Source organism: Lagenorhynchus albirostris, chromosome 8 (genome assembly GCF_949774975.1).
Source record: "Lagenorhynchus albirostris chromosome 8, mLagAlb1.1, whole genome shotgun sequence".
Classification (NCBI taxonomy): Eukaryota; Metazoa; Chordata; class Mammalia; order Artiodactyla; family Delphinidae; genus Lagenorhynchus; species Lagenorhynchus albirostris.
In genome coordinates this window covers 43786554-43810676 of record NC_083102.1, presented here as the reverse complement: position 1 = coordinate 43810676, position 24123 = coordinate 43786554, and the positions used below count along the sequence as shown (strand labels likewise).

The window sequence follows — 24123 nt, the reverse complement described above, 5'->3', positions numbered from 1 at the left end:
AGTGGAATGGTGGGAGCAGGGTACACAGTAGGTGATTCATTAAAATGAGTTTCCTTCTAGGGCCTCTATTCCTTTGGGAATGTATGAAGTATTAGGGTGTTACTTTGCTATTCCTGCACAAAGAGCTTGGGGAAGGAGAAATCCGCATGCTCTGGGCTTTGGCTGTTGATCCGGAGGTTTTGCCCAGAAGAAAATGATAGCTGTCGCTCTGACCATGGTCATAAACCACAAAGGGCCTTTCTTTCCACAGATCATTCTTCCTGCGTCTGTGCCTGGCGCTTGGGGGCAGTTGGTATCTTTTCAGCTTATGGGCATTTGCAGTTGCCAGGAGGCCCAGCCCTTCGGCCCTTGGTCACTGGCTTGGACGTGGTTTCATTTTATTTCGGAGCCTCCGTGGGCTCGTTAATATGCTCTGTGGCTGCTGCTACAGATCTAAGGAGAAGACAGCAGCTTCCCGCCTGGTTTCTGTGGTTTCTGGTTTCTGTGGGGGGGCTCCTGCTCTCACTCTCTAGTCCTTGGAAACTCCTTGTCCACCACTCTTGATTCAGCTTTTGAGGAGTTCCATAGCATTCCTAGTAGTAAGGGACTGAAGTTTAACATGTTCCTGTTATCTTTAGCAGGCAAAACCAGCATCTTGGTCAGTTCATTCACAGTCTCAGGCCTGTCTGCAGGCCTTTAAGGTCTATACATTCAATAAATATTACTGCGTGACCACTACATGCCCTGTTGGGTATATAGAGTTGTAAATGCTCAGACCCAGTGGTGTTCGAACTGTACATGCATCAGAATCACCTGAAGCTTATTATACACAGCTCCTGATTAGGTAGGCCTGGGATGGGGCCTGAGAATTTGTATATCTAACAAGTTCCCAGGTGATGCTGATGCTGTGGTCTAGGACCACATTTTGAGAACCATTGCTCTAAAAGAATCATAGACTCGTAACAGAGGTCAACTTCATTTTACATATTTATTCATTCATTCAACAAGTATTTATTGAAAACCTACTATTCTAGTTGTTGGGATGTAGCAGAGATAAAACAGACAAAAATCCCTGCCCTCAGGTAAAACTATTTTGTATGATACTCTGATGGTGGGTACATGTTATTTTACCTTTGTCCAAACCCATAGAATGTACATCACCAAGAGTGAACCCTGATGGGGGACTTCCCTGCGGTCCAGTGGTTAAGACTCCACGCTTCCAATGCAGGGGGCGCGGGTTTGATTCCCGGTTGGGGAACTAAGGTCCCACATGCCGTGTGCCCAAAATAAATAAATAAACTTAAAAAAAAAAACTTTAAAAATAAACTTAAAAAAAACAAAAGAGTGAACCCTGATGTAAACTATGGACTTTTGGTGATAATGACGTGTCAGTGTAGATTCATTGATTCTAACAAATGTACCCCTCTGGTGATGCACTCTGCTGATAATGGAGGAGGCTGTGTGTGTGGGTGGCGTTAGGGGGTGTATGGGAAATCTCTGTATCTTCTGTTCCATTTTTTTGTGAACTCAAAACTGCTCTAAAAAAAACAGTCTATTCAAAAAAATCCCTACCCTCAAGCCAGGGGATGGGGAGGGCCCAGAAACCCATTATAGCTGGCTTAAGAAGAAAGGAAGGGAATTTATTGGAAGGATCTCCAATTCCTCCTGAGGATCCAGAATCGTGAATGGAAGTGACTTTCTGGTTCTCTCTGAGGGATGGCAGAGGGGCCGCATTTTCCCCTTCTCTGAAAGAGAGCTCCAGCAGGCTTTCCATGCCACATACATGACCTCTTGGGTCCAGTAACGCTGACTCACTGGAATCTGTCTCAATTCCACATGCCCAGGATCTCTCCCATTTGATTGGTCCCATTTGCGTCAGGTTCCCGCCCCCCCCCACCACGTGGGTGTTAAATCATGTGTTAAGTGAAAGGGCATTATGGCTCATCCCTTCTGCAGGACTGGATCTCAGAGAGCCGGTGGGCTGGGCAGTACCTCGGACAGTGTCAGGGTGGACTGGAAGGGTTAAGTGGCGGCAGAGAGACTCAGGTCAGGACTTGCTCACTTAGGCGGGAAGCATTTAAATTGTTGATCTGCATGGTAAGACTTTCTACGGAAAAGCCATGTAAAGAAAGAGAAGCTTCCCAGTGCAGTTCTGCTAACTTTATGAAAAGTTCTTCTTTTATTGGCAGGCCAACATGATGCCCCCTTTGAAGACTTAATGGCACTGCTTTTTTAAAAAAATATTTATTTACTGATTGATTTTTATTTATTTATTTTTGGCTGCGTTTGATTTTCATTGCTGCGCGCAGGCTTTCTCTAGTTGCGGCGAGCGGGGGCTACTCTTGGTTGTGGCGCGCGGGCTTCTCATTTGCGGTGGCTTCTCTTGTTGTGGAGCATGGGCTCTAGGCTCATGGGCTTCAGTACTTGTGGCACGTGGGCTCGGTAGTTGTGGCTCGTGGGCTCTAGAGAGCGGGCTTCAGTAGTTGTGGCGCACAGGCTTAGTTGCTCTGCGGCATGGGAGATCTTCCCAGACCAGGGATCGAACCCATGTCCCCTGCATTGGCAGGCGGATTCTTAACCGCTGCCTTAATGGCATTGCTTTTAATTTTCATTTGTGGGTCATTGCAAATAACTATACATTCATATTGATTATTTAAGTTGGCTATATTTTGCTGGGCTGAGAACTTGTGTAAAATAAGAATTATTTATAGAGAGCTGACATTTTAACTTGTGCAGTTGCTTAAAAGCAAAAATCCACAATAGCAATGTAACGATTTTACTTTCCTTTGCAAAACTTGTCTTTTAATGATACTTTAATGCACCAAAGACCATCCAAGCCAGCCGCTTGCATGTCAGGGTCTGACTCTCCGTGGAGGTGTGAATAGATGCGTTCTCTCCTTTCCTTCCTCTGCACTCCTACTCGCTCCTCTTTTCTCCCTCACCTTCTCTCTCTTCCTCTCATTTTTCCATCTGGGTAGCAGAGAGGCAGTCTGCCAGATCATTAATGGGTTGCCTTTCCCCCCTGCCAGGGCTCATTAGCTGCTGGTAGAGGTGGTTGTTTGAGGAAGATACTCTTGGGCAAAGGGTCTGGGAAGCCCAGAGTCACCTTTGGGAGCAAGAGGTGTGGGGAGGGAGGTGGGAGGCAGAAACATCAGACGTGGCCTCCCTCCCTTGAGTTGGGCCCAAGCTCAGCAGTGGAATTCAGCCTGGGGAGTGTGTTGAATCTCACCTGTGTCATCCCAGGGCTAGGCATCCAACTAGGAGGTGAGTTTCTACTTTTGTGCATTTCATGAATGTTCTAGTCTCATTCACCAAGGGCTTTGGCAAGGACCACAGTCCTCAAGTCAAGCACGTCCCATGTAAGCCAGCCATCTGACCAACTTTGAAACACCAGAAGGCAGTTCCCATGCCCAATCGACTGGCTCTTTATTAAATTGCTTCCCTCCTGTTATGAATTCTCAAAATATGGCAGTCTCTTTAATGTTCAAAAGAAATTTATTCAGTCTAATGTACAGCAATGTGAATATAGTTAATAATACTGTATTGTATACTTGACATTTGCTAAGAATGTAATTCTTAAGTGTCCTTACTACAAAAAGAAAAAGGTAACTATGTGAGGTGATGGATATGTTAGTTAGCTTCATTGTGACAATTATTTCACGATGTATCAAAACATCAAGTTATACACCTTAAATATACGCACTTTTTATTTGTCCATTATACCTCAATAAAGGTGCAAGGGGGAGTAATGTATTCGGTTATTATTTGTCTAAACTGAACCTAAAATTGGCATTTAGAGCAAGCTGTCTTTTCCTTTCATAGTTGATCAGGACTTCAGCTCTGCTAACCATAGGGCCATTCTCTCTCCCCTTTGTAATGGCCATTTTAACTTCATTTCTGGCTCTGAGATCAGAAGAATCTCAGCAACAAGTAGTATACATGCATGTCAATTTTTGGCAAAATGTTTTAAAATTAATTTAATTTTTAAAACAATACAGATGCACAGAGTTTTAAAAGCAGTTAAATAATTCCATAAAGCTTAGAATTATAGTTACCAAGCTGCTAAGAGTGGGGAAGGGGCTCCGGGATGAGGTGTAGCTGTTCTGAATTCGGACTTTGATGCTCCAGGTTTCCTTCTGCCCTGCGGCCTCCGCAGGCTCTAGGAGGCACATGGCGTCCACCCTTGACCAGATCCCCTTTTGCATACACCTAGATTCTGTTTCTTCCCTTCTAGGTCAGTTTCTGCCCCTCCGTTCCCTTTCCATCTTCCAAAATGTTGCCATCTCTTGACAGCAAGGGTCTCTGCTCTGGTTTTCTCAGTCCTTTTTTAAAAAAGAGCTTAGGAGCTTGGCTAGGAATGGGCTTTGGGGGCTCTAGAGAAGTGAGTGTGTTCAGTTTGCCGTATGTTCTTTTTAAAGTTCATCCTCACTGCAGGTTGAAACCTGCATTTAGAAGTAGAGCCACAGTATTTATGCTTTAAGGATGCAGCCACAGGGGTAGTTACCTATCCTGAGCAATAAGCGCAAGACAGTGTATGCTTGTTTGTAGCAGATGAGTGAGTTGAATTGGAGTGAGCTGAATATGATGGGTGTTACGTGATGTCTCCTGTCGTAGTGGTCCTTGAGCTCATCGGCTGGAAGAGCATCGCTGGAGGGTGCTGCAGCCACCTCCCATACCCCCCTTGGGGCAGAGGAAGGTAGAAGTGTCAGGGGCAGCAATCAAAGGGTCTACAGCAGTGAATGAGCGGGGGAGAAAAAAGAAGCTGGTGGAGAGGAAAGGGGGTGTTGGATGTGCTGGATAATTTCCATTTGCCTTTCTAGGTCCACTCTACCCCTGTTCCACTTGCTTTTTACTCTGGGAGGTTGACCTATATGGACTACCTGTGCATAGTACGGGTTATATCAGTGACCCTCTTGTAGTCCGGCTTGTGGCTAGGTTCAGCCATGGGGCCTCAGCAGGAGATCAGAGGGAGGGAGGAGAGTGTGGTGGAGATATTTATTCCTCTGGCTCCCTGCCTATAGAGTCATCACATGGGCTGTGTCCCTAGACCAAAGGTCCTAGCTTAGCTTCTGTCAGGTGCTCTGAGCTCCCTCTCTGTTCCTGGATGCTTCAGGTCTGGGTGTGACAACAGCACTCCCTTCTTGTCCCCAGAGGTACTGCATTGTCCCTTAATTGTTTCTCTGCACCCTGCACACGGCCCCTTTATTAAAGTGTCCTGGAGCTGCCTAGTTTGTGCCTATCATCTCTTTCCTGCAGGACCTCGATTGGGACATCTGCAAATCAGCCCAATACTGGGACAGGCTGAATAAGGGCTAATTCCAGCACTTGCAGAAATAATTTTCATGACCAGCTCCTGGCTGGACCCTGCGTATGAATTTGTTCCAGTAGTACTGACCAGCACAGACTTGCTGAGAACAAATTTATTTTTCCAGATGGTCAGAGTTTTCAGCTGTAGACAAAACTGGCCTTGCTTGTTAGTTTCTCATGTATGTAAATTATACATTTTCTTTCGGAAAGGTGTTTTTTGTTTCTAGCATGTTGCTTAGGCAGTCATCAAATGCATAAATTAATGCTGCGAGGCCATACCAGTTTTTATACATCATCTAGGGAGGCCCTGTGCATGGAGGATAAGAGTCAGATAGTCCTGGGTTCTAGCTTTTCTTCCCATTTGGCTAACTTTGTGAGCTTGGGAAATTTTTTCACCTCCCAGGAGCCTGAGTATCAGCACTTACCTTCAGGTGTTGTATGAGGATTAAATGAGATAGCGTATAGAAAAGCTTAGGTTACCCCTGTGCCTGACACATAATAAACGCTCTCTAAATAGTAGTTATTATTAAAAACTCTCATTAAATTTGGGTTCTGTGGATGAAAAATAGAAAGTTCCGTGCCTGGGAAGTCTTCGAAGCCTGAATTCTGGTCCATAAATCCTCCAGTTTGATGATGGTTCAGGGTGTGGCAAAGCCCCAGCCAAGTGAAACTGAAGAGCTGGCATTCCCCAGGGTGGGTTTCGGTCCCCCGGAGACAGAGGGTGGAGTCGTAGAGCCGACTTCGGCACAAAGCTGATTATGTGCTTTTGTTCTCTGGCTTGTCAGCCAGAACTTGGACATTTGCTTTCTGTTCACTGACCTTGGAGAAAGGAAGGCTGTGAAATGGACTCTAAAACTAGGAGGAGAAAGGGAAGGAGAGGGCAGGTCTGAGGAAGATGACCTGACAGATGGTGAGGTGGACTGTGCTGCTCTCCCAAGCTGTTCATTAAGGAAAATGAGGAAAATGTAGAAGTAATTTACCAAGTGAAGGGCAGGTAAATTCCAACAGCCCTTAACATTTTATTACATAAGTACAGTCGTCTCTTGGTATCCATGGGGGATTGGTTCCAGGACCCCTTTGGATACCAAAGTCTTCAGATACTCAAGTCCCTTATATAAAACGGTGTAGTATTTGCATATAACCAAGGCACATCCTCCTGTATACTTTAAATCATCACTAGATTACTTCTGATACCGAATACAATGTAAATGCTATGTAAATAGTTGCCGGTGTTCAGCAAATTCAGGTTTTTGCTTTTTGGAACTATCTGAAATTTGAAAAAATATTTTCAATTTCCAGTTGGTCGAATCCATGAAGTGAAGCCTATGAACATGTATTCCATGATCATTTTGAAATTAAGAGAGAATTAAAGAGAAGACAAATCGTCACCTGAAATCTCCTACCCATAGATTACTATTGGTAATATTTTCACGTGTCACCTTGTGGATTTTTCACATGCATCTATATATATAAATTCAAAATGAGATTATTTTATGTGTGGCACTGTAACCTACAGTTTTCTCTTCATGTGTATGTCCTTCTAGTGCCAATGAATAGAAATGTTAAAATTTTTTTTATTGAGGTATAATTGACATATAGTATTATATTAGTTTTAGGTGTACAACATAATGATTTGATATTTGTATATATTGCAAAATGATCACCACAATAAGCGTAGTTAACATCCATCACCATGCATAGTTACAAAAATTTTTTTCTTGTGGTGGTAACTTTTTTTTTTTTTGGCTTTGTTGGGTCTTCACTGCTGCGTGCGGGCTTTCTCTAGTTGTGGCGAGTGGGGGCTACTCTTCCTTGCGGTTCGTGGGCTTCTCATTGTGGTGGCTTCTCTTGCTGTGGAGGACAGGCTCTAGGCACGTGGGCTTCAGTAGTTGTGGCTCACGGGCTCTAAAGCGCAGGCTCAGTAGTTGTGGCGCATGGGCTTAGTTGCTCTGCAGCATGTGGGATCTTCCCTAGCCAGGTCTCGAACCCGTATCCCCTGCATTGGCAGGTGGATTCTTTTTTCTTTAACATCTTTATTGGAGTATAATTGCTTTACAATGGTGTGTTAGTTTCTGCTTTATAACAAAGTGAATCAGCTATACATATACATATATCCCCATATCTCTTCTGTCTTGCGTCTCCCTCCCTCCCACCCTCCATATCCCACCCCTCTAGGTGGTCACAAAGCACCAAGTTGATCTCCCTGTGCTATGTGGCTGCTTCCCACTAGCTATCTATTTTACATTTGGTAGTGTATATATGTCCATGCCACTCTCTCACTTCGTCCCAGCTTACCCTTCCCCCTCCCCGTGTCCTCAACTCCATTCTCTATGTCTGCGTCTTTATTCCTGTCCTGCCCCTAGGTTCTTCAGAACCTTATTTTATTATTATTGTATTCCATATATGTGTGTTAGCATACGGTGTTTGTTTTTCTCTTTCTGACTTACTTCGCTCTGTATGACAGATCTAGGTCCATCCACCTCACTACAAATAACTCAATTTCATTTCTTCTTATGGCTGAGTAATATTCCATTGTATATATGTGCCACATCTTTTTTATCCATTCATCTGTCGATGGACACTTAGGTTGCTTCCATGTCCTGGCTATTGTAAACAGAGCTGCAATGAACATTGTGGTACACGGCTCTTTGAATTATGGTTTTCTCAGGGTATATGCCCAGTAGTGGGATTGCTGGGTCATACGGTAGTTCTATTTTTAGTTTTTTTTGTGTGTGTGTGGTACGCGGGCCTCTCACTATTGTGGCCTCTCCCGTTGCGGAGCACAGGCTCCGGACGCGCAGCCTCAGCGGCCATGACCCACGGGCCCAGCCGCTCCGCGGCATGTGGGATCTTCCCGGACCGGGGCACGAACCTGCGTCCCCTGCATCAGCAGGCAGACTCTCAACCACTGCGCCACCAGGGAAGCCCCTATTTTTAGTTTTTTAAGGAACCTCCATACTGTTCTCCATAGTGGCTGTATCAATTTAGGCAGGTGGATTCTTAACCACTGTGCCACCAGGGAGATCCCAATGATAACTTTTAAGATTTACTTTCTTGGCAACTTTGAATATGCACCACATTATTATTATTTTAAAAAATTAATTACTTAATTATTTTGCGGTACACAGGCCTCTTACTGTTGTGGCCTCTCCCATTGTGGAGCACAGGCTCCGGATGTGCAGGCTCAGCGGCCATGGCTCACGGGCCTAGCTGTTCCGTGGCATGTTGGATCTTCCCGGACTGGGGCACGAACCCATGTCCCCTGCATCGGCAGGCAGACTCTCAACCACTGCGCCACCAGGGAAGCCCTAATTTATTTATTTTTATCTTTGGCTGTGTTGGGTCTTCGTTGCTGTGCGCAAGCTTTCTCTAGTTGCGGCGAGCGGGGACTACTCTTCCTTGCGGTGTGCAGGCTGCTCATTGCGGTGGCTTCTCTTGTTGCAGAGCACGGGCTCTAGGCGCATGGGCTTCAGTAGTTGTGGCACTTGGGCTCAGTAGTTGTGGCTTGTGGGCTCTAGAGCGCAGGCTCAGTAGTTGTGGCGCATGGGCTTAGTTGCTTCGCAGCATGTGGGATCTTCCTGGACCAGGGCTTGAACCTGTGTCCCCTGCATTGACAGGCAGAATCTTAACCACTGTGCCACCAGGGGAGCCCTGCAACACAATATTATTAACTATAGTCACCATTAACTATATTCACTGTACAGTATTATTAACTATAGTCATGTATAGTAATGCTATACATTACATCCCTATAGCAGAAATCTGTTATTTTTAAATGGCCATAGAGCATTTTATTATATGTCCTTGCCTTATATGTAATCAGTGCCATACTCTTGAACTTGTAAGTTATTTCCAGTGTTTAGTTATTATAAACCAAGCTCTGTAGTCATTTTCTTAAACACAGTGTCTAAAACTCTGTAGGTGTCTCTGCCAGTATGTAAGGTACTTGTAGGCAGAGTCCATGCCTTGGACTTTTTTATATCCCCCAAAGCCCCTAGCATAGTATCCTAATTGGCACCCCCTTGCTGTTGCTAAGTTTGACATGGAAGAGGATGAGAGCTTGGATCATAGCCATGATTCCATTATTTATTTTCGTACTTAAGGCCATCACCAGTCAGCCTTTAAAACACATGTATTAGTGATTTCAAGACCACATCAGACTTTCTATCACCTGCAATAATTATGTATGGTAATATTGGCATAACCCTTAGGTTTTCAGAGTACTTTTCACATCGTTATATGGTACAGATCTTGTGATGGCTATTATCATCACTCACATTTTGCAGTGGAGGAAACTGAGATTAAGAGAGTTTAAGTGCACTTCCTGCTATACCACGCTGCCTCTTTGTTTAACTTATTGACTTAAAAGAAAAAAAAAGAAAATTAGTGTTAATTTGCGCATGAGTATCTGTGATATTGCTGTTAGGTACCAATCACGTGGAAATGGAGTAAACTTTTTTTTTTTAATGGAAGAATTGGTGGATATTTCACAACAAACAACATATATTTTTCTCTAGAGAGAGTTATGCTGATGCTTATCTGACTAGATTTGCTGGCAATATTCAAGGTAATTAAAAAATTCCAACCCTGCAAGTACTGTCCAATGAAGATATTTCCTGCATCAGTAACTCCTCTGTGGGCTTTTTTTTGCTGTACGCGGGCCTTTCACTGTTGTGGCCTCTCCTGTGGCGGAGCACAGACTCCGGATGCGCAAGCCCAGCGGCCATGGCTCACGGGCCCAGCCGCTCCGCGGCATGTGGGATCGTCCCGGACCGGGGCACAAACCCGTGTTCCCTGCACCAGCAGGCGGACTCTCAACCACTGCGCCACCAGGGAAGCCCTCTCTGTGGGCTTTTTACTTTGCAGTGACCTCACTTTGTCCATGGGTACATTTTTACAGGTTAGTTTCATTATGGGAAGGATTATTCATACTTTTCCTTCTCTCTCCCTACCTTTTGGGTCTTCAGCTATGACAGAGACTCCACTTTCAACGTGTTTGTGGGAAAAGGACAACTGATTGCAGGAATGGACCAAGCTCTGGTCGGGATGTGTGTAAATGAGAGGCGTTTTGTGAAGATCCCCTCAAAGCTGGCCTATGGAAGTGAAGGAGTTTGTAAGTGTTTGTTCTGTGCTTGTAAACACATCTGCCGAAACCACCAGAACATTTGCAGGCTCTTCAGTCAGGCAGACTAGAGTCTTCGGAAGCTTCGGGTAGGGGAAAATGAGAAGCTGTGAGCACACACACACAGCTAAAATCTCATCTTAAGAGTTTATTTATTCTAGATATGAAAGAAGTGTTATTAACACAGGTGTACTGAATGTTATCCTTGCTGAGAGGAAATTTTTGTGTTTTTTCTCTTTTCTTTAAATTTCATTTGGAGGGAGTTCCCTGGTGGCCTAGTGGTTAGGATCCTGGGCTTTCAATTCCATGGCCTGGGTTCAATCCCTGGTCAGGGGACTGAGATCCCGCAAGCCACAGGGTGCGGCAAAAAAATTTGTTTTTCATTTGGAAAAAAGGAGGGAATGTGGTTCATTTTGGAATTGTATGTGACCTCTCGAGCCCTTTTGGATTCCATTCACCTTGGCAGCATCCTAGGTGTTTATTTGTCTGGCCCAAAAGGCAGCAGCTTCTCAGTGTGAACTCTCTTTATTTTCTAGCTGGTGTGATTCCCCCAGATTCAGTGCTTCATTTTGATGTACTTCTGATGGATATTTGGAATTCGGAAGATCAGGTTCAGATTCACACTTACTTCAAGCCCCCTAGTTGCCCTCGGACCATCCAGGTGTCTGATTTTGTTAGGTACCACTACAATGGAACGTTCTTGGATGGGACACTGTTTGATTCGAGGTAAGTCCCGCCATTCATGGTAGTATCATTGAAATGCCCCTTAGTTCTTTCTCTCTCATCCGCTTTTTTATGCCCATGGAGAAATCAGAAAAGGGATTCATTCCCAACTGCTCTGTGATTGGGAACAAAGATGTATACATGCTTTTTCTCCAGGGATGGGTATGAGTTCATTGGTAGCTGAATTTTGGGTAACAAAAACCTTTTGAAGGATGAATTGGAAATGCCCTCATGGTATGGAACTTTTCCCATTTCTCATTGGTTTTCAGTCACAATCGCATGAAAACATATGACACATATGTGGGAATTGGCTGGCTGATTCCTGGAATGGACAAAGGGCTGCTGGGGATGTGTGTGGGAGAAAAGCGCATCATCACCATACCTCCTTTTCTGGCCTATGGAGAAGATGGAGATGGTAAGTCCTTCTCATTCTTTGAGCCACTCTCATCTGTCTTGATTTCTTTTGCAGTGGTTAATTTAACGTACCATGTGAAACCCACCAGAGCTTTTGGTCTAGACTTGCAGTGTCCAATATGGTAGCCACTAGCTACATATAGCTATTTACATTTACATTAGGTTAAATAAAACTTTAAATACTGTACCTCGGTCACACTGCCACAGTTCATGTACTTCAGAGCTGCTTGTTGCCAAGGGCTGCTATACTGGACAGGGCAGATACAGAGCATTTCCATCACTGCAGAAAGTTCTATTTGGACGGTGCTAGTCTAGATCATTTGCTGTCTGATGAGTAAGTTGCAGAAATCTCCACCTATTAATGGTCATTGTTGTTCTTTTTCTTTCCACCTAGCACTATTTTATTTAAAAAAATTTTATTTGAGTCTAGTTACTTTACAATGTTGTGTTAGCTTCTACTGTACAGCAAAGTGAATCAGCTATGCGTATACATATATCCCTTCTCTTTTGGATTTCCTTCCCATTTAGGTTACCACAGAGTATTGAGTAGAGTTCCCTGTGCTATACAGTAGGTTCTCATTAGTTATCTATTTTATATATAGTATCAATAGTGTATATATGTCAATCCCAATCTCCCAATTCATCTGACCCTCACTGTTGTTCTTAAGTAAGACATCTCGGGACTTCCCTGGTGGTCCAGTGGTTAAGACTCCATGTTTCCAGTGCAGGGGCGTGGGTCCCAGCCCTGGTCGGGGAACTAAGATCCCACAAGCCGTGTGGCCAAAAAAAAAAAAAAGAAAGAAAAGAAAGAGAAAAAAAAAGAAAATGTGATGCTATTTAAGAAGTTTACTGACAGTGATACCTGACTTCTAATAACCCCCTAATATAATGTTTTCCAAGCTATGTTTTCTGAGAGTTCTAGGTCTACAGAGCAGGAGGAGAGGGGAGCCTTCTCTCCTGTCGACCTCCACTTTTATTACTGGGAATCTGCAGACAGTTTCTTTAAAAACCTGCTAAAAGAAAAATAAAGCTTGAAAGTAACTGCCGCAAATGTATCTTAATTCTCCCCTCCCCAAGATATGTTATTATTCTTATCACTACTCAAACTCTCTCATCCTTGGCTAATGGAAGTTCATTCTCCTTGTCTCCCAAATCCTTTTATCATCATCCACATGCATATGAGGTACGAAGTAAAGCTAGATGCCTAGCCCGATGTGATGAATGTTATTTATTTATTTTAAATAAATAATAAATAATTTAAATATTTTAAATACATAGTTTATTTAAAATAAATAATAAATAATTTAAATATTTTAAATAAATAGTTTATTTAAAATAGTTATTTTTAAATGCTTTATACTTTGACACTGTGCTCAGCTATCCAGGTATAAATTTAAACAGGTGAATTGTATAGTATGGGAATTATATCTCAATAAAGTTGTTATAAAAAGAAGCAAATATTCAGGTAGTACATAATAATGCTAGAAAAATTTAAACCCTGGGGTTACCGTAAGGCTTTCTGTTTTCTATTAAATTAAAAGATACAGAAAAATAAAAAAGATTAATATTCTATCACACATCCTCCCACACCCACACCTGCATTTCAGGGATTAACCACACCTGGCGATCCAGAGGCTGACTCAGCAGCCTGCTTTCAGCAGATTTCACCATTCCTCTGAGGGGAAGGAGACGGAGGGGTGGGCTCTGGCAAAGAGCCAGTTGAAGGAGCACAGTCTTGGCATGCCCTGTGGTTCACTTGTCTAGGCCTTCTCCTTTGCATGACATAACAAATGGCAAGTAAGAGTGTTGAGGTAAGTGGTTTGTCAGGTAACTAACTTCCTTCTATCCCAGAGTCCTGGATTTAGAGTTACTTATTGGTTGATGTTGATCTTTGCAGGAAGAGCTAGTGCCCCATAATCTCTTCATGTGGATTATCGTGTGGCACATATTCAATAAATCCTCACTGTTAGGAGTATCCATGAGAAGCAATACCATCCTGAAGTGAAATAGAAATGATTGGAGGACTATTTATGTTTTGGATTGTGGGTGCCATTTTTTCCCCTCTTATCTCAGCTAACTTTAGTTTTACTTATATCTTGTTTTGGATGAACTTAAAGGATTGAATTTTTGTCTCTTTAAAAATTGGGGAACTTCCCTGGTGGCGCAGTGCTTAAGAATCTGCCCGCCAGTGCAGGGCACACGGGTTCGAGCCCTGGTCCGGGAAGATCCCACATACCACAGAGCAGCTAAGCCCGTGCACCACAACTACTGAGCCTGCACTCGAGATCCTGCGAGCCACAACTACGGAGCCCGCGTGCCACAACTACTGAAGCCCATGTGCCTAGAGCCCGTGCCGTGCAACAAGAGAAGCCGCTGCAATGAGAAGCCTGTGCACTGCAACGAAGAGTAGCCCCCACTCGCCGCAACTAGAGAAAGCCTACACAGAGCAACGAAGACCCAACGAGCCAAAAATAAATAAAATAAAATAAATAAATTTATTTTAAAAAAAGTTGGTTGTGAGGGACTCTGGTAGAGCTCACACCAAGGAGTACTTCCCAGAACTACTGCTGCCAGTGTCCTTGTCCCCACAATAAGCCACAGCCACCCCCTGCCTCTGCAGAAGACCCTCCAACATTAACAGGGACTCAGATTGATCTCTGAGATGACCCCACAACTTTAGCAAGACTGAATGATATGAAGGAAAAAACCTATATGTGTGGAAAAAGGACAGAAACTAGAAAAAGAGCTGTGCGGCTGACAGGGTCTTGGTGCTCCAGCCGGGTGTCAGGCCGGAGCCTCTGAGGTGGGAGAGCCTAGTTCAGGACACTGGATTACCAGAGACCTCCAGGCCCCATGTAATATCAATCGGCAACAGCTCTCCCAGAGATCTCCATCTCAATGCTAAGACCCAGCTCGACTCAACGACCAGCAACCTCCAGTGCTGGACACCCCATGCCAAACAACTAGAAAGACAGGAACACAACCCCACCCATTAGCAGAGAGGCTGCCTAAAATCATAATAAGTTCACAGACACCCTAAAACACACCACCGGACGTGGTCCTGCCCACCTAAAAGACAAGATCCAGCCTTATGCACCAGAACACAGGCACCAGTCCCCTCCATCAGGAAGCCTCACAACTCAGTGAACCAACCTCACCCACTGGGGACAGCCACCAAAAACAACAGGAACTACGAACCTGCAGCCTGCGAAAAGGAGACCCCAAACACAGTAAGTCAAGCAAAATGAGAAGACAGAGAAATATGCAGCAGATGAAGGAGCAAAGTAAAAACCCATTAGACCAAACAAATGAAGAGGAAATAGGCAGTCTACCTGAAAAGGAATTCAGAGTAATGATAGTAAAGATGATCCAAAATCTTGGAACTAGAATGGAGAAAATACAAGAAACATTTAACAAAGACCTAGAAGAAATAAAGAGCAAACAAACAATGATGAACAACACAATAAATGAAATTAAAAATTCTCTAGAGGGAATCAATAGCAGAATAACTGAGGCAGAAGAACAGATAAGTGACCTGGAAGATAAAATAGTGGAAATAACTACTGCAGAGCAGAATAGAGAAAAAAGAATGAAAAGAATTGAGAACAGTCTCAGAGACCTCTGGGACAACATTAAGTGCACAAACACTTGAATTATAGGGGTCCTAGAAGAAGAAGAGAAAAAGAAAGGGACTGAGAAAATATTTGAAGAGATTATAGTTGAAAACTTCCCTAACATGGGAAAGAAAATAGCCCATCAACTCCAGGAAGCACAGAGGGTCCCATACAGGATAAATCCAAGGAGAAACACGCCAAGACACATATTAATCAAACTATCAAACATTAAATACAAAAAAAAAATATTAAAAGCAGCAAGGGAAAAGCAACAAATAACATACAAGGGAATCCCTATAAGGTTAACAGCTGATCTTTCAGCAGAAACTCTGCAAGACAGAAGGGAGTGGCAGGACATATTTAAAGTGATGAAAAGGAAGAACCTACAACCAAGATTACTCTACCCATCAAGGATCTCATTCAGATTTGACGGAGAAATTAAAACCTTTACAGACAAGCAAAAGTTAAGAGTATTCAGCACCACCAAACCAGCTTTACAAAAAATGCTAAAGGAACTTCTCTAGTCAGGAAACACAAGAGAAGGAAAAGACCTACAAAAACAAACCCAAAACAATTAAGAAAATGGTAATGGGAACATACATATTGATAATTACCTTAAATGTAAATGGATTAAATGCTCGAGCCAAAAGACACAGGCTGGCTGAATGGATACAAAAACAAGGCCCGTATATATGCTGTCTACAAGAGACCCACTTCAGACCTAGGGACACATACAGACTGAAAGTGAGGGGATGGAAAAAGATATTCCATGCAAATGGAAATCAAAAGAAAGTTGGATAAGCAATTCTCATATCAGATAAAATAGACTTTAAAATAAAGACTATTACAAGAGACAGAGAAGGACACTACATAATGATTAAGGGATCAATCCAACAAGAAGATAAAACAATTGTAAATATTTATGCACCCAACATAGGAGCACCTCAATATATAAGGCAAATGCTAACAGCCATTAAAGGAGAAATCGACAGTAGCACAATAATAGTAGGGGAGTTTAACACCCCACTTTCACCAATGGACAGATCATCCAAATGAAAATAAATAATGAAACACAAGCTTTAAATGACACATTAAACAAGATGGACTTAATTGATATTTATAGGACATTCCATCCAAAAACAACAGAATACACTTTCTTCTCAGTGCTCATGGAACATTCTCCAGGATAGATCATATCTTGGGTCATAAATCAAGCCTTGGTAAATTTAAGAAAATTGAAATTGTATCGAGTATCTTTTCCAACCACAACACTATGAGACTAGATATCAGTTACAAGAAAAAAACTGTAAAAAATACAAACACATGGAGGCTAAACAATATGGTACTAAATAACCAAGAAATCACTGAAGAAATCAAAGAGGAAATCAAAAAACATGTAGAAACAAATGACAATGAAAACATGACAACCCCAAACCTATGAGATGCAACAAAAGCAGTTCTAAGAGGGAAGTTTATAGCAATACAATCCTACCGCAAGAAGCAAGAAACATCTCAAAAAAACAACCTAACCTTACACCTAAAGCAATTAGAGAAAGAAGAACACCAAAAACCCCCCAAAGTTAGCAGAAGGAAAGAAATCATAAAGATCAGATCAGAAATAAAGGAAAAAGAAGGAAACGATAGCAAAGATCAATAAAAGCTAGTTCTTTGAGAAGATAAACAAAATTGATAAACCATTAGCCAGACTTATCAAGAAAAAAAGGGAGAAGACTCAAATCAACAGGATTAGAAATGAAAAAGGAGAAGTAACAACTGACACTGCAGAAATACAAAGGGACATGAGAGATTACTACAAGCAACTCTATGCCAATAAAATGGACAAATTCTTCGAAAAGCACAACCTTCCGAGACTGAACCAGGAAGAAATAGAAAATATAAACAGACCAATCACAAGCACTGAAATTGAGACTCTGATTAAAAATCTTCCAACAAACAAAAGCCCAGGACCAGATGGCTTCACAGGCTTCACAGAGTTCTCAAAGTCTTCAAAAATATAGCAGAGGGAGGAACAGTCCCAAACTCATTCCACCATCACCCTGATACTGAAACCAGACAAAGATGTCACAAAAAAAGAAAACTACAGGCCAATACCACTGACGAACATAGATGGAAAAATTCTGAACAAAATACTAGCAAACAGAATCCAGCAGCTCATTAAAAGGGTCATACACCATGATCAAGTAGGGTTTATCCCAGGAATGCAAGGACTCTTCAATATATGCAAATCAATCAATGTGATACACCGTATTAACAAATTGAAGGATACAAACCACATGATCATCTCAATAGATGCAGAAAAAGCTTTCCACAAAATTCAACACCCATTTATGATAAAAACCCTCCAGAAAGTAGGCATAGGGGGAACTTATCTCAACATAATAAAGGCCATATATGACAGACCCACAGCCAGCATCGTTCTCAGTGGTGAAAAACTGAAATCATATCCACTAAGATCAGGAACAAGACAAGGTTGCCCACTCTCACCACTATCATTCAACATAGTTTTGGAAGTTTTAGCCACAGCAAGCAGAGAAAAAAAAAAGAAATAAAAGGAATCCAAATTGGAAAACAAGAAGTAAAGCTGTCACTGTTTGCAGATAACATGATACTATACATAGGGAATCCCAAAGATGCTACCAGAAAACTACTAGAGCTAATCAATGAACTTGGTAAAGTAGCAGGATACAAAATTAATGCACAGAAATCTCTTGTATTCCTATACACTAATATGAAAAGTCTGAAAGAGAAATTAAGGAAACACTCCCATTTACCATTGCAACAAAAAGAATAAAATACCTAGGAATAAACCTACCTAAGGAGAAAAAAGCCCTGTATGAAGAAAACTATGACACTGATGAAAGAAATTAAAGATGATACAAACAGATGGAGAGACATATCATGTTCTTGCATTGGAAGAATCAACATTGTGAAAATGACTATACTCCCCAAAGCTATCTACAGATTCAATGCAATCCTTATCAAGCTACCAATGGCATTTTTCACAGAAGTAGAACAAAAAATTTCACAATTTGTATGGAGACACAAAAGACCTCGAATAGCCAAAGCCATCTTGTGAAAGAAAAACGGAGCTGGAGGAATCAGGCTCCTGGACTTCAGACTGTACTACAAAGCTACAGTAGTCAAGACAGGATGGTACTGGCACAAACAGAAATACAGATCAATGGAACAGGATAGAAAGCCCAGAGATAAACCCACGCACATATGGTCACCTTATTTTTGATAAAGGAGGCAAGAATATCCAATGGAGAAAAGACAGCGTCTTCAATAAGTGGTGCTGGGAAAACTGGACAGCTACATGTAAAAGAATGAAATTAGAACACTCCCTAACACTATACACAAAAATAAACTCAAAATGGATTAAAACGTAAAGGTAAAGCCAGACACTATAAAACTGTTAGAGGAAAACATACGCAGAACACTCTATGACATAAATCACAGCAAGATCCTTTTTGATCCACCTCCTAGAGAAATGGAAATAAAAACAAAAATAAACAAATGGGACCTAATGAAACTTAAAAACTTTTGCACGGCAAAAGAAACCATTAACAAAAGGAAAAGACAACCCTCAGAATGGGAGAAAGTATTGCAAACGAAGCAACTGACAAAGGATTAATCTCCAAAATATACAAGCAGCTCATGGAGCTCAATATCAAAAAAACAACCCAATCCAAAAATGGGCAGAAGACATAAATAGACATTTCTCCAAAGAAGATATACAGATTGCCAAGAAACACATGAAAGGATGCTCAACATTGCTAATCATTAGAGAAATGCAAATCAAAACTACAATGAGGCATCACCTCACACCGGTCAGAATGGCCATCATCAAAAAATCTACAAACAATAAATGCTGCAGAGGGTGTGGAGAAAAGGGAGCCCTCTTGCACTGTTGGTGGGAATGTAAATTGATACAGCTACTATAGAGAGCAGTATGGAGGTTCCTCAAAAAACTAAAAATAGAACTACCATACGACCCAGCAATCCCACTACTGGGCATATACCCTGAGAAAAGCATAATTCGAAAAGAGTCATGTAGCACAATGTTCATTACAGCACTATTTACAATAGCCAGGAAATGGAACCAACCTAATTGTCCATTGACAGATGAATGGATAAAGAATATGTGGCACATATATACAATGGAATATTACTCAGCCATAAAAAGAAACGAAATTGAGTTATTTGTAGTGAGGTGGATGGACCTAGAGTCTGTCCTACAGAGTGAAGTAAGTTAGAAAGAGAAAAACTAATACTGTATGCTTACACATATATATGGAATCTAAAACAAAAAAAAGGTTCTGAAGAACCTAGGGGCAAGACAGGAATAAAGACTCATATGTAGAGAATGGGCTTGAGGACACATGGAGGGGAAGGGTAAGCTGGGACGAAGTGAGAGAGTAGCATGGACATATATACAGTACCAAATGTAAAATAGATAGCTAGTGGGAAGCAGCTGCATAGCACAGGGAGATCAGCTTGGTGCTTTGTGACCACCTAGAGGGGTGGTATATGGAGGGTGGGAGGGAGACGCAAGAGGGAGGGGATATGGGGATATATGTATGCATATGGCTGATTCACTTTGTTATACAGCAGAAACTAACACAGCATTGTAAAGCAATTATACTCCAATGAAGATGTAAAAAAAAAGTTGGTTGTGAGTTCCCAGACATTGGGAACAGACTTGTGGGTGCCAAGGGGGAAGTGGGGTGGTAGAGGGTTGGATTGGGAGTTTGGGATTAGCAGATACAAACTATTGTGTATGGAATGGAGGGACAACAGGGTTTTACAGTGTAGCACAGGGAACTATAGTCAATGTCCTGTAATAAAGCATAATGGAAAAGAATATGAAAAAGAATATATATACGTTTGTATATGGTGTTAGGTAGTGTTCTAATTTCATTCTTTTACATGTAGCTGTCCAGTTTTCCCAGCACCATGTATTGAAGAGCCTGTCTTTTCTCCATTGTATGTTCTTGCCTCCTTTGTCGTAAATTAGGTGACCATATATGCGTGGGTTTATCTCTGGGCATTCTATCCTGTACCATTGATCTTTATTTCTGTTTTTGTACCAGTACCATACTGTCTTGATTACTGTAGCTTTGTGGTATAGTTTGAGGTCAGGGAGCCTGATTCCTCCAGCTCCGTTTTTCTTTCTCAAGATTGCTTTGGCTATTCAGGGTCTTTTGTGTGTCCATAAGAATTGTAAAATTTTTTGTTCTAATTCTGTGGAGAATGCCACTGGTAGCTTGATAAGGATTACATTGAATCTGTAGATTGCTTTGGGTAGTATAGTCATTTTTACAATATTGATTCTTCCAATCCAAGAACATGGTATATTTCTCCATCTGTTTGTCATCTTTGATTTCTTAGAATAGGAGAAAATACTTGCAAATGAAACAACAGACAAAAGATTAATCTCCGAAATATACAAACAGCTCATGGAGCTCAATATCAAAAAAACAAACAATCCAATTAAAAAATGGGCAGAAGACCTAAGTAGACGTTTCACGAAGGAGGGCATACAGATGGCCAAGGGACACATGAAAAGATGCTCAACATCACTAATTATTAGAGAAATGCAGATCAAAACTACAATGAGCTATCATCTCACGCTAGTCTGAATGGCCATTATCAAAAAATGTAGAAACAATAAATGCTGGAAAGGGTGTGGTGAAAAGGGAACCCTCTTGCACTGTTGGTGGTAATGTAAATTGATACAACCACTATGGAAAACAGTATGGAGGTTCCTTAAAAAACTAAGAATAGAACTACCATGTGACCCAGCAATTACTGGGCATATACCCTGAGAAAACCATAATTCAAAAAGACATGTACCACAATGTTCACTGCAGCACTATTTATAATAGCCAGGACATGGACGTAACCTAAGTGTCCATTGGCAGATGGATGGATAAAGAATATGTGGCACATATATACAATGGAATATTACTCAGCCGTAAAAAGAAACAAAATTGAGTTATTTGTAGTGAGGTGGATGGACCTAGAGTCTGTCATACAGAGTGAAGTAAGTCAGAAAGAGAAAAACAAATACCATATGCTAATGCATGTATATGGAATCTAAAAAAAAAAAATGGTACTGATAAACCTAGTTGCAGGGCAGGAATAAAGATGTAGACATAAAGAATGGACACGGGGTGGGAGGGGGAAGCTGGGGTGAAGTGAGAGTAGCATCGACATATATCCACTACTGAATGTAAAATAGTTAGCTAGTGGGAAGCAGCCCCATAGCACAGGGAGATCAGCTCGGTGCTTTGAGGTGACCTAGAGGGGTGGGATAGGGAGGATGGGAGGGAGGCTCGGGAGGGAGGGGATATGGGGATATATGTATGCATGTGACTGATTCACTTTGTTATACAGCAGAAACTAACACAACATTGTAAAGCAATTATACTCCAAGAACGAACTATAAAAAAAAAGAATATATATATATATGTATAACTGAATCACTTTGCTGTACAGGAGGAATTAACACAACATTGTAAAACAACTGTACTCAATAAAATAAATTTTAAAATAATTGTCTGTGAGTTCCAAAGAACAAGTCTATGTAGTGTTCTCCAGAACCAGATCCAAGCTGTGGAATGTCTGTGATTTGCATCTATATACAAACAGAAACCCACAGAGGTATGTATTTGGGTTTGCATGTGGGTATATAACCACTCACATAGAGCCTTGATTTGCAAGCACAAGCATAGAAAATGTGGTCACAGCATTCTCCATGTCATTATTATCGGTTTGCTCCTTTTTCTGAGGAAGTCAGGCTTCAAATTATACCTGCCAGCCCTCGGTTGGACACCACGTGAGATAGCACGGTTAGACACCATGGGGGACCACCCAAGATGTGGAAGAACATTTGTTTCCTTGGCTGGGAAACTTCAAGGAATGTGTAACACCAACGTAGTGGGTGTTGAATTGTAGTTAAAGTATTGATACTTCCTAAATCTTGTGTCCTGATTTCATCATCTTCCTTCATTCCACTCTAGGGAAAGACATTCCTGGGCAGGCATCTCTGGTGTTTGATGTTGCATTATTGGACCTCCATAACCCCAAGGATGGCATTTCCATTGAGAATAAGGTAGTTCCTGAAAACTGTGAGCGGCAAAGTCAAACGGGGGACTTTCTCAGGTATCATTACAACGGCACACTTCTGGATGGTACATTCTTTGATTCCAGGTAAGCAAACAACAGGGTCCTTCACTTACCAGAACATCTTATTAAATATAGTTTATAGCTTGTCAGTGCTGATTTTGAGTTAGTATTTTCATCTCCAGTATGGGTTTCTATTTTCTGATACTGAATTCCTTCAGAGGTTGTTAGAACGGTCTCCTTGGGGCCTGTGGGAGATGGGTCTGCAGGAAAGCAGGAGAGGCTCACCCTGGACTCCCACAGTCCCTCTAGACTGTGCTCGGCTATTCAAGTATAAACCCAACTCTGGGGTCCAAAGTGGGAAGTGACCAGGAGGCAGGTCCAGGCGGTAGGATGCGAAGAGAAGAGACTTGGTGCTGGGAGATCTGGATTCCAGTCCCTGTGTGTGGTGCACTAGGTGTGTGACTTTGGATAGCATTTGACCTCCCTGAGCTTCAGTTTTTTCGTTGTTGTTAGCACCTTTCTCAAAGAGATGGTTAGATTAAAGAGAGAAGGTAGGCAGAAGCACTTTGCAAACTTTCATGGTTTATCTGCTGCAGGGACTGTTTGGATGCTGGGCGGAGCCTGTTGTTATTCAAAGCTTTGTTTATCAGGCTTAGCCTGCAGTTGTGAGCAGGCAACAGGTGTTTGGTATGCGTTGCTCATTCAGGTGGCATGTGTTGTTTGGATTCCTTTAGCTTCCTATAGAGCAAGCAAGTAGTGACAGCAATCTACCTGTTTCTCTGAGGTAAGAGACTTCTCGTTTAATTAGTCACCCAGAAACATTACAGAATTTTTATACGGTATAATTTTATTTGCATAATTCATTCTTACCACTCCGCAGATCCCTTCTTTTAAATTTTTCATTTGACTTTTTTGGAAAAAGGCAGTAGTCTCATGGTTCAAAATTAAAACAAAATATGCGTTAAGATGTGTTGTACCGACCATCCCTGCCAACCTCACATCCCCCTCCCCCCAAGCCACTTAGAGTTAACCACTGTTATTAATAAGTTTCTTTTTTATTCTTCAAATGTGTGGATTTTTTTCCTAAAGCAGATATAAGCAAATACAATTGTTATATTATTTTCTCCGCTTTATAGTATATAGCATATAGAATACTATATACATACATATATAACATTATGTATTATATACATATACAGATAACATAATGCTACGTACTATATACACTATTATGCTCCTTGCTTTTTTTTTAATTAATTAATTTATTTTTGGCTGCCTTGGGTCTTCGTTGCTGCGCATGGGCTTTTCTCTAGTTGTGGCGAGCAGGGGCTATACTCTTCGTTACGGCACGCGGGCTTCTCATTGCGGTGGCTTCTCTTGTTGTGGAGCACAGGCTCTAGGCGCACGGGCTTCAGTAGATGTGGCATGTGGGTTCAGTAGTGTGGCTCGCGGGCTCTAGAGTGCAGGCTCAGTAGTTGTGGTGCATGGGCTTAGTTGCTCCGCGGTATGTGGGATCCTCCTGGACCAGGGCTCGAACCCATGTCCCCTGCATTGGCAGGCGGATTCTTAACCACTGCGCCACCAGTGAAGCCCCTGCTCCTTGCTTTTTTTCACCTTGGAATTTTTCCATATTAATGCGTAGAGAGAAATCATTTTTTATGTCTGTGTAGTGTTTCATTGAGTGAATATACCATATTTATCTAACCATTCCCCATTGATGACATTTGAGTTGTTTTTATTTTTTCTATTAAAAAAAATTGAGAGAGTGTGTGCGTGTGATTACTTGTCACATATGATCTTGGTTCTGTCTTT

General features: G+C 41.9%; 2 protein-coding genes across 4 annotated transcripts in view; one reads left to right on the top strand and one right to left on the bottom strand.

The window, feature by feature from the left end:
* KBTBD2 (kelch repeat and BTB domain containing 2) overlaps positions 1–24123 on the bottom strand; it is a 205678-nt gene that overhangs the window by 78029 nt on the left and 103526 nt on the right. The window lies entirely within an intron of this gene.
* The window catches only part of FKBP9 (FKBP prolyl isomerase 9), a 50413-nt gene that overhangs the window by 3952 nt on the left and 22338 nt on the right, over positions 1–24123 (top strand). For all 3 annotated transcript variants that reach the window (XR_009541955.1, XM_060156883.1, XM_060156884.1), the window contains exons 2-5: positions 10254–10399; positions 10945–11134; positions 11401–11546; positions 22206–22395. Coding sequence is in view for 2 of the 3 variants with exons in the window: in XM_060156883.1 (XP_060012866.1) it covers positions 10254–10399; positions 10945–11134; positions 11401–11546; positions 22206–22395 (672 nt within the window). In the remaining variant the exon portion in view is untranslated. The remainder of the gene's footprint in view (positions 1–10253; positions 10400–10944; positions 11135–11400; positions 11547–22205; positions 22396–24123) is intronic.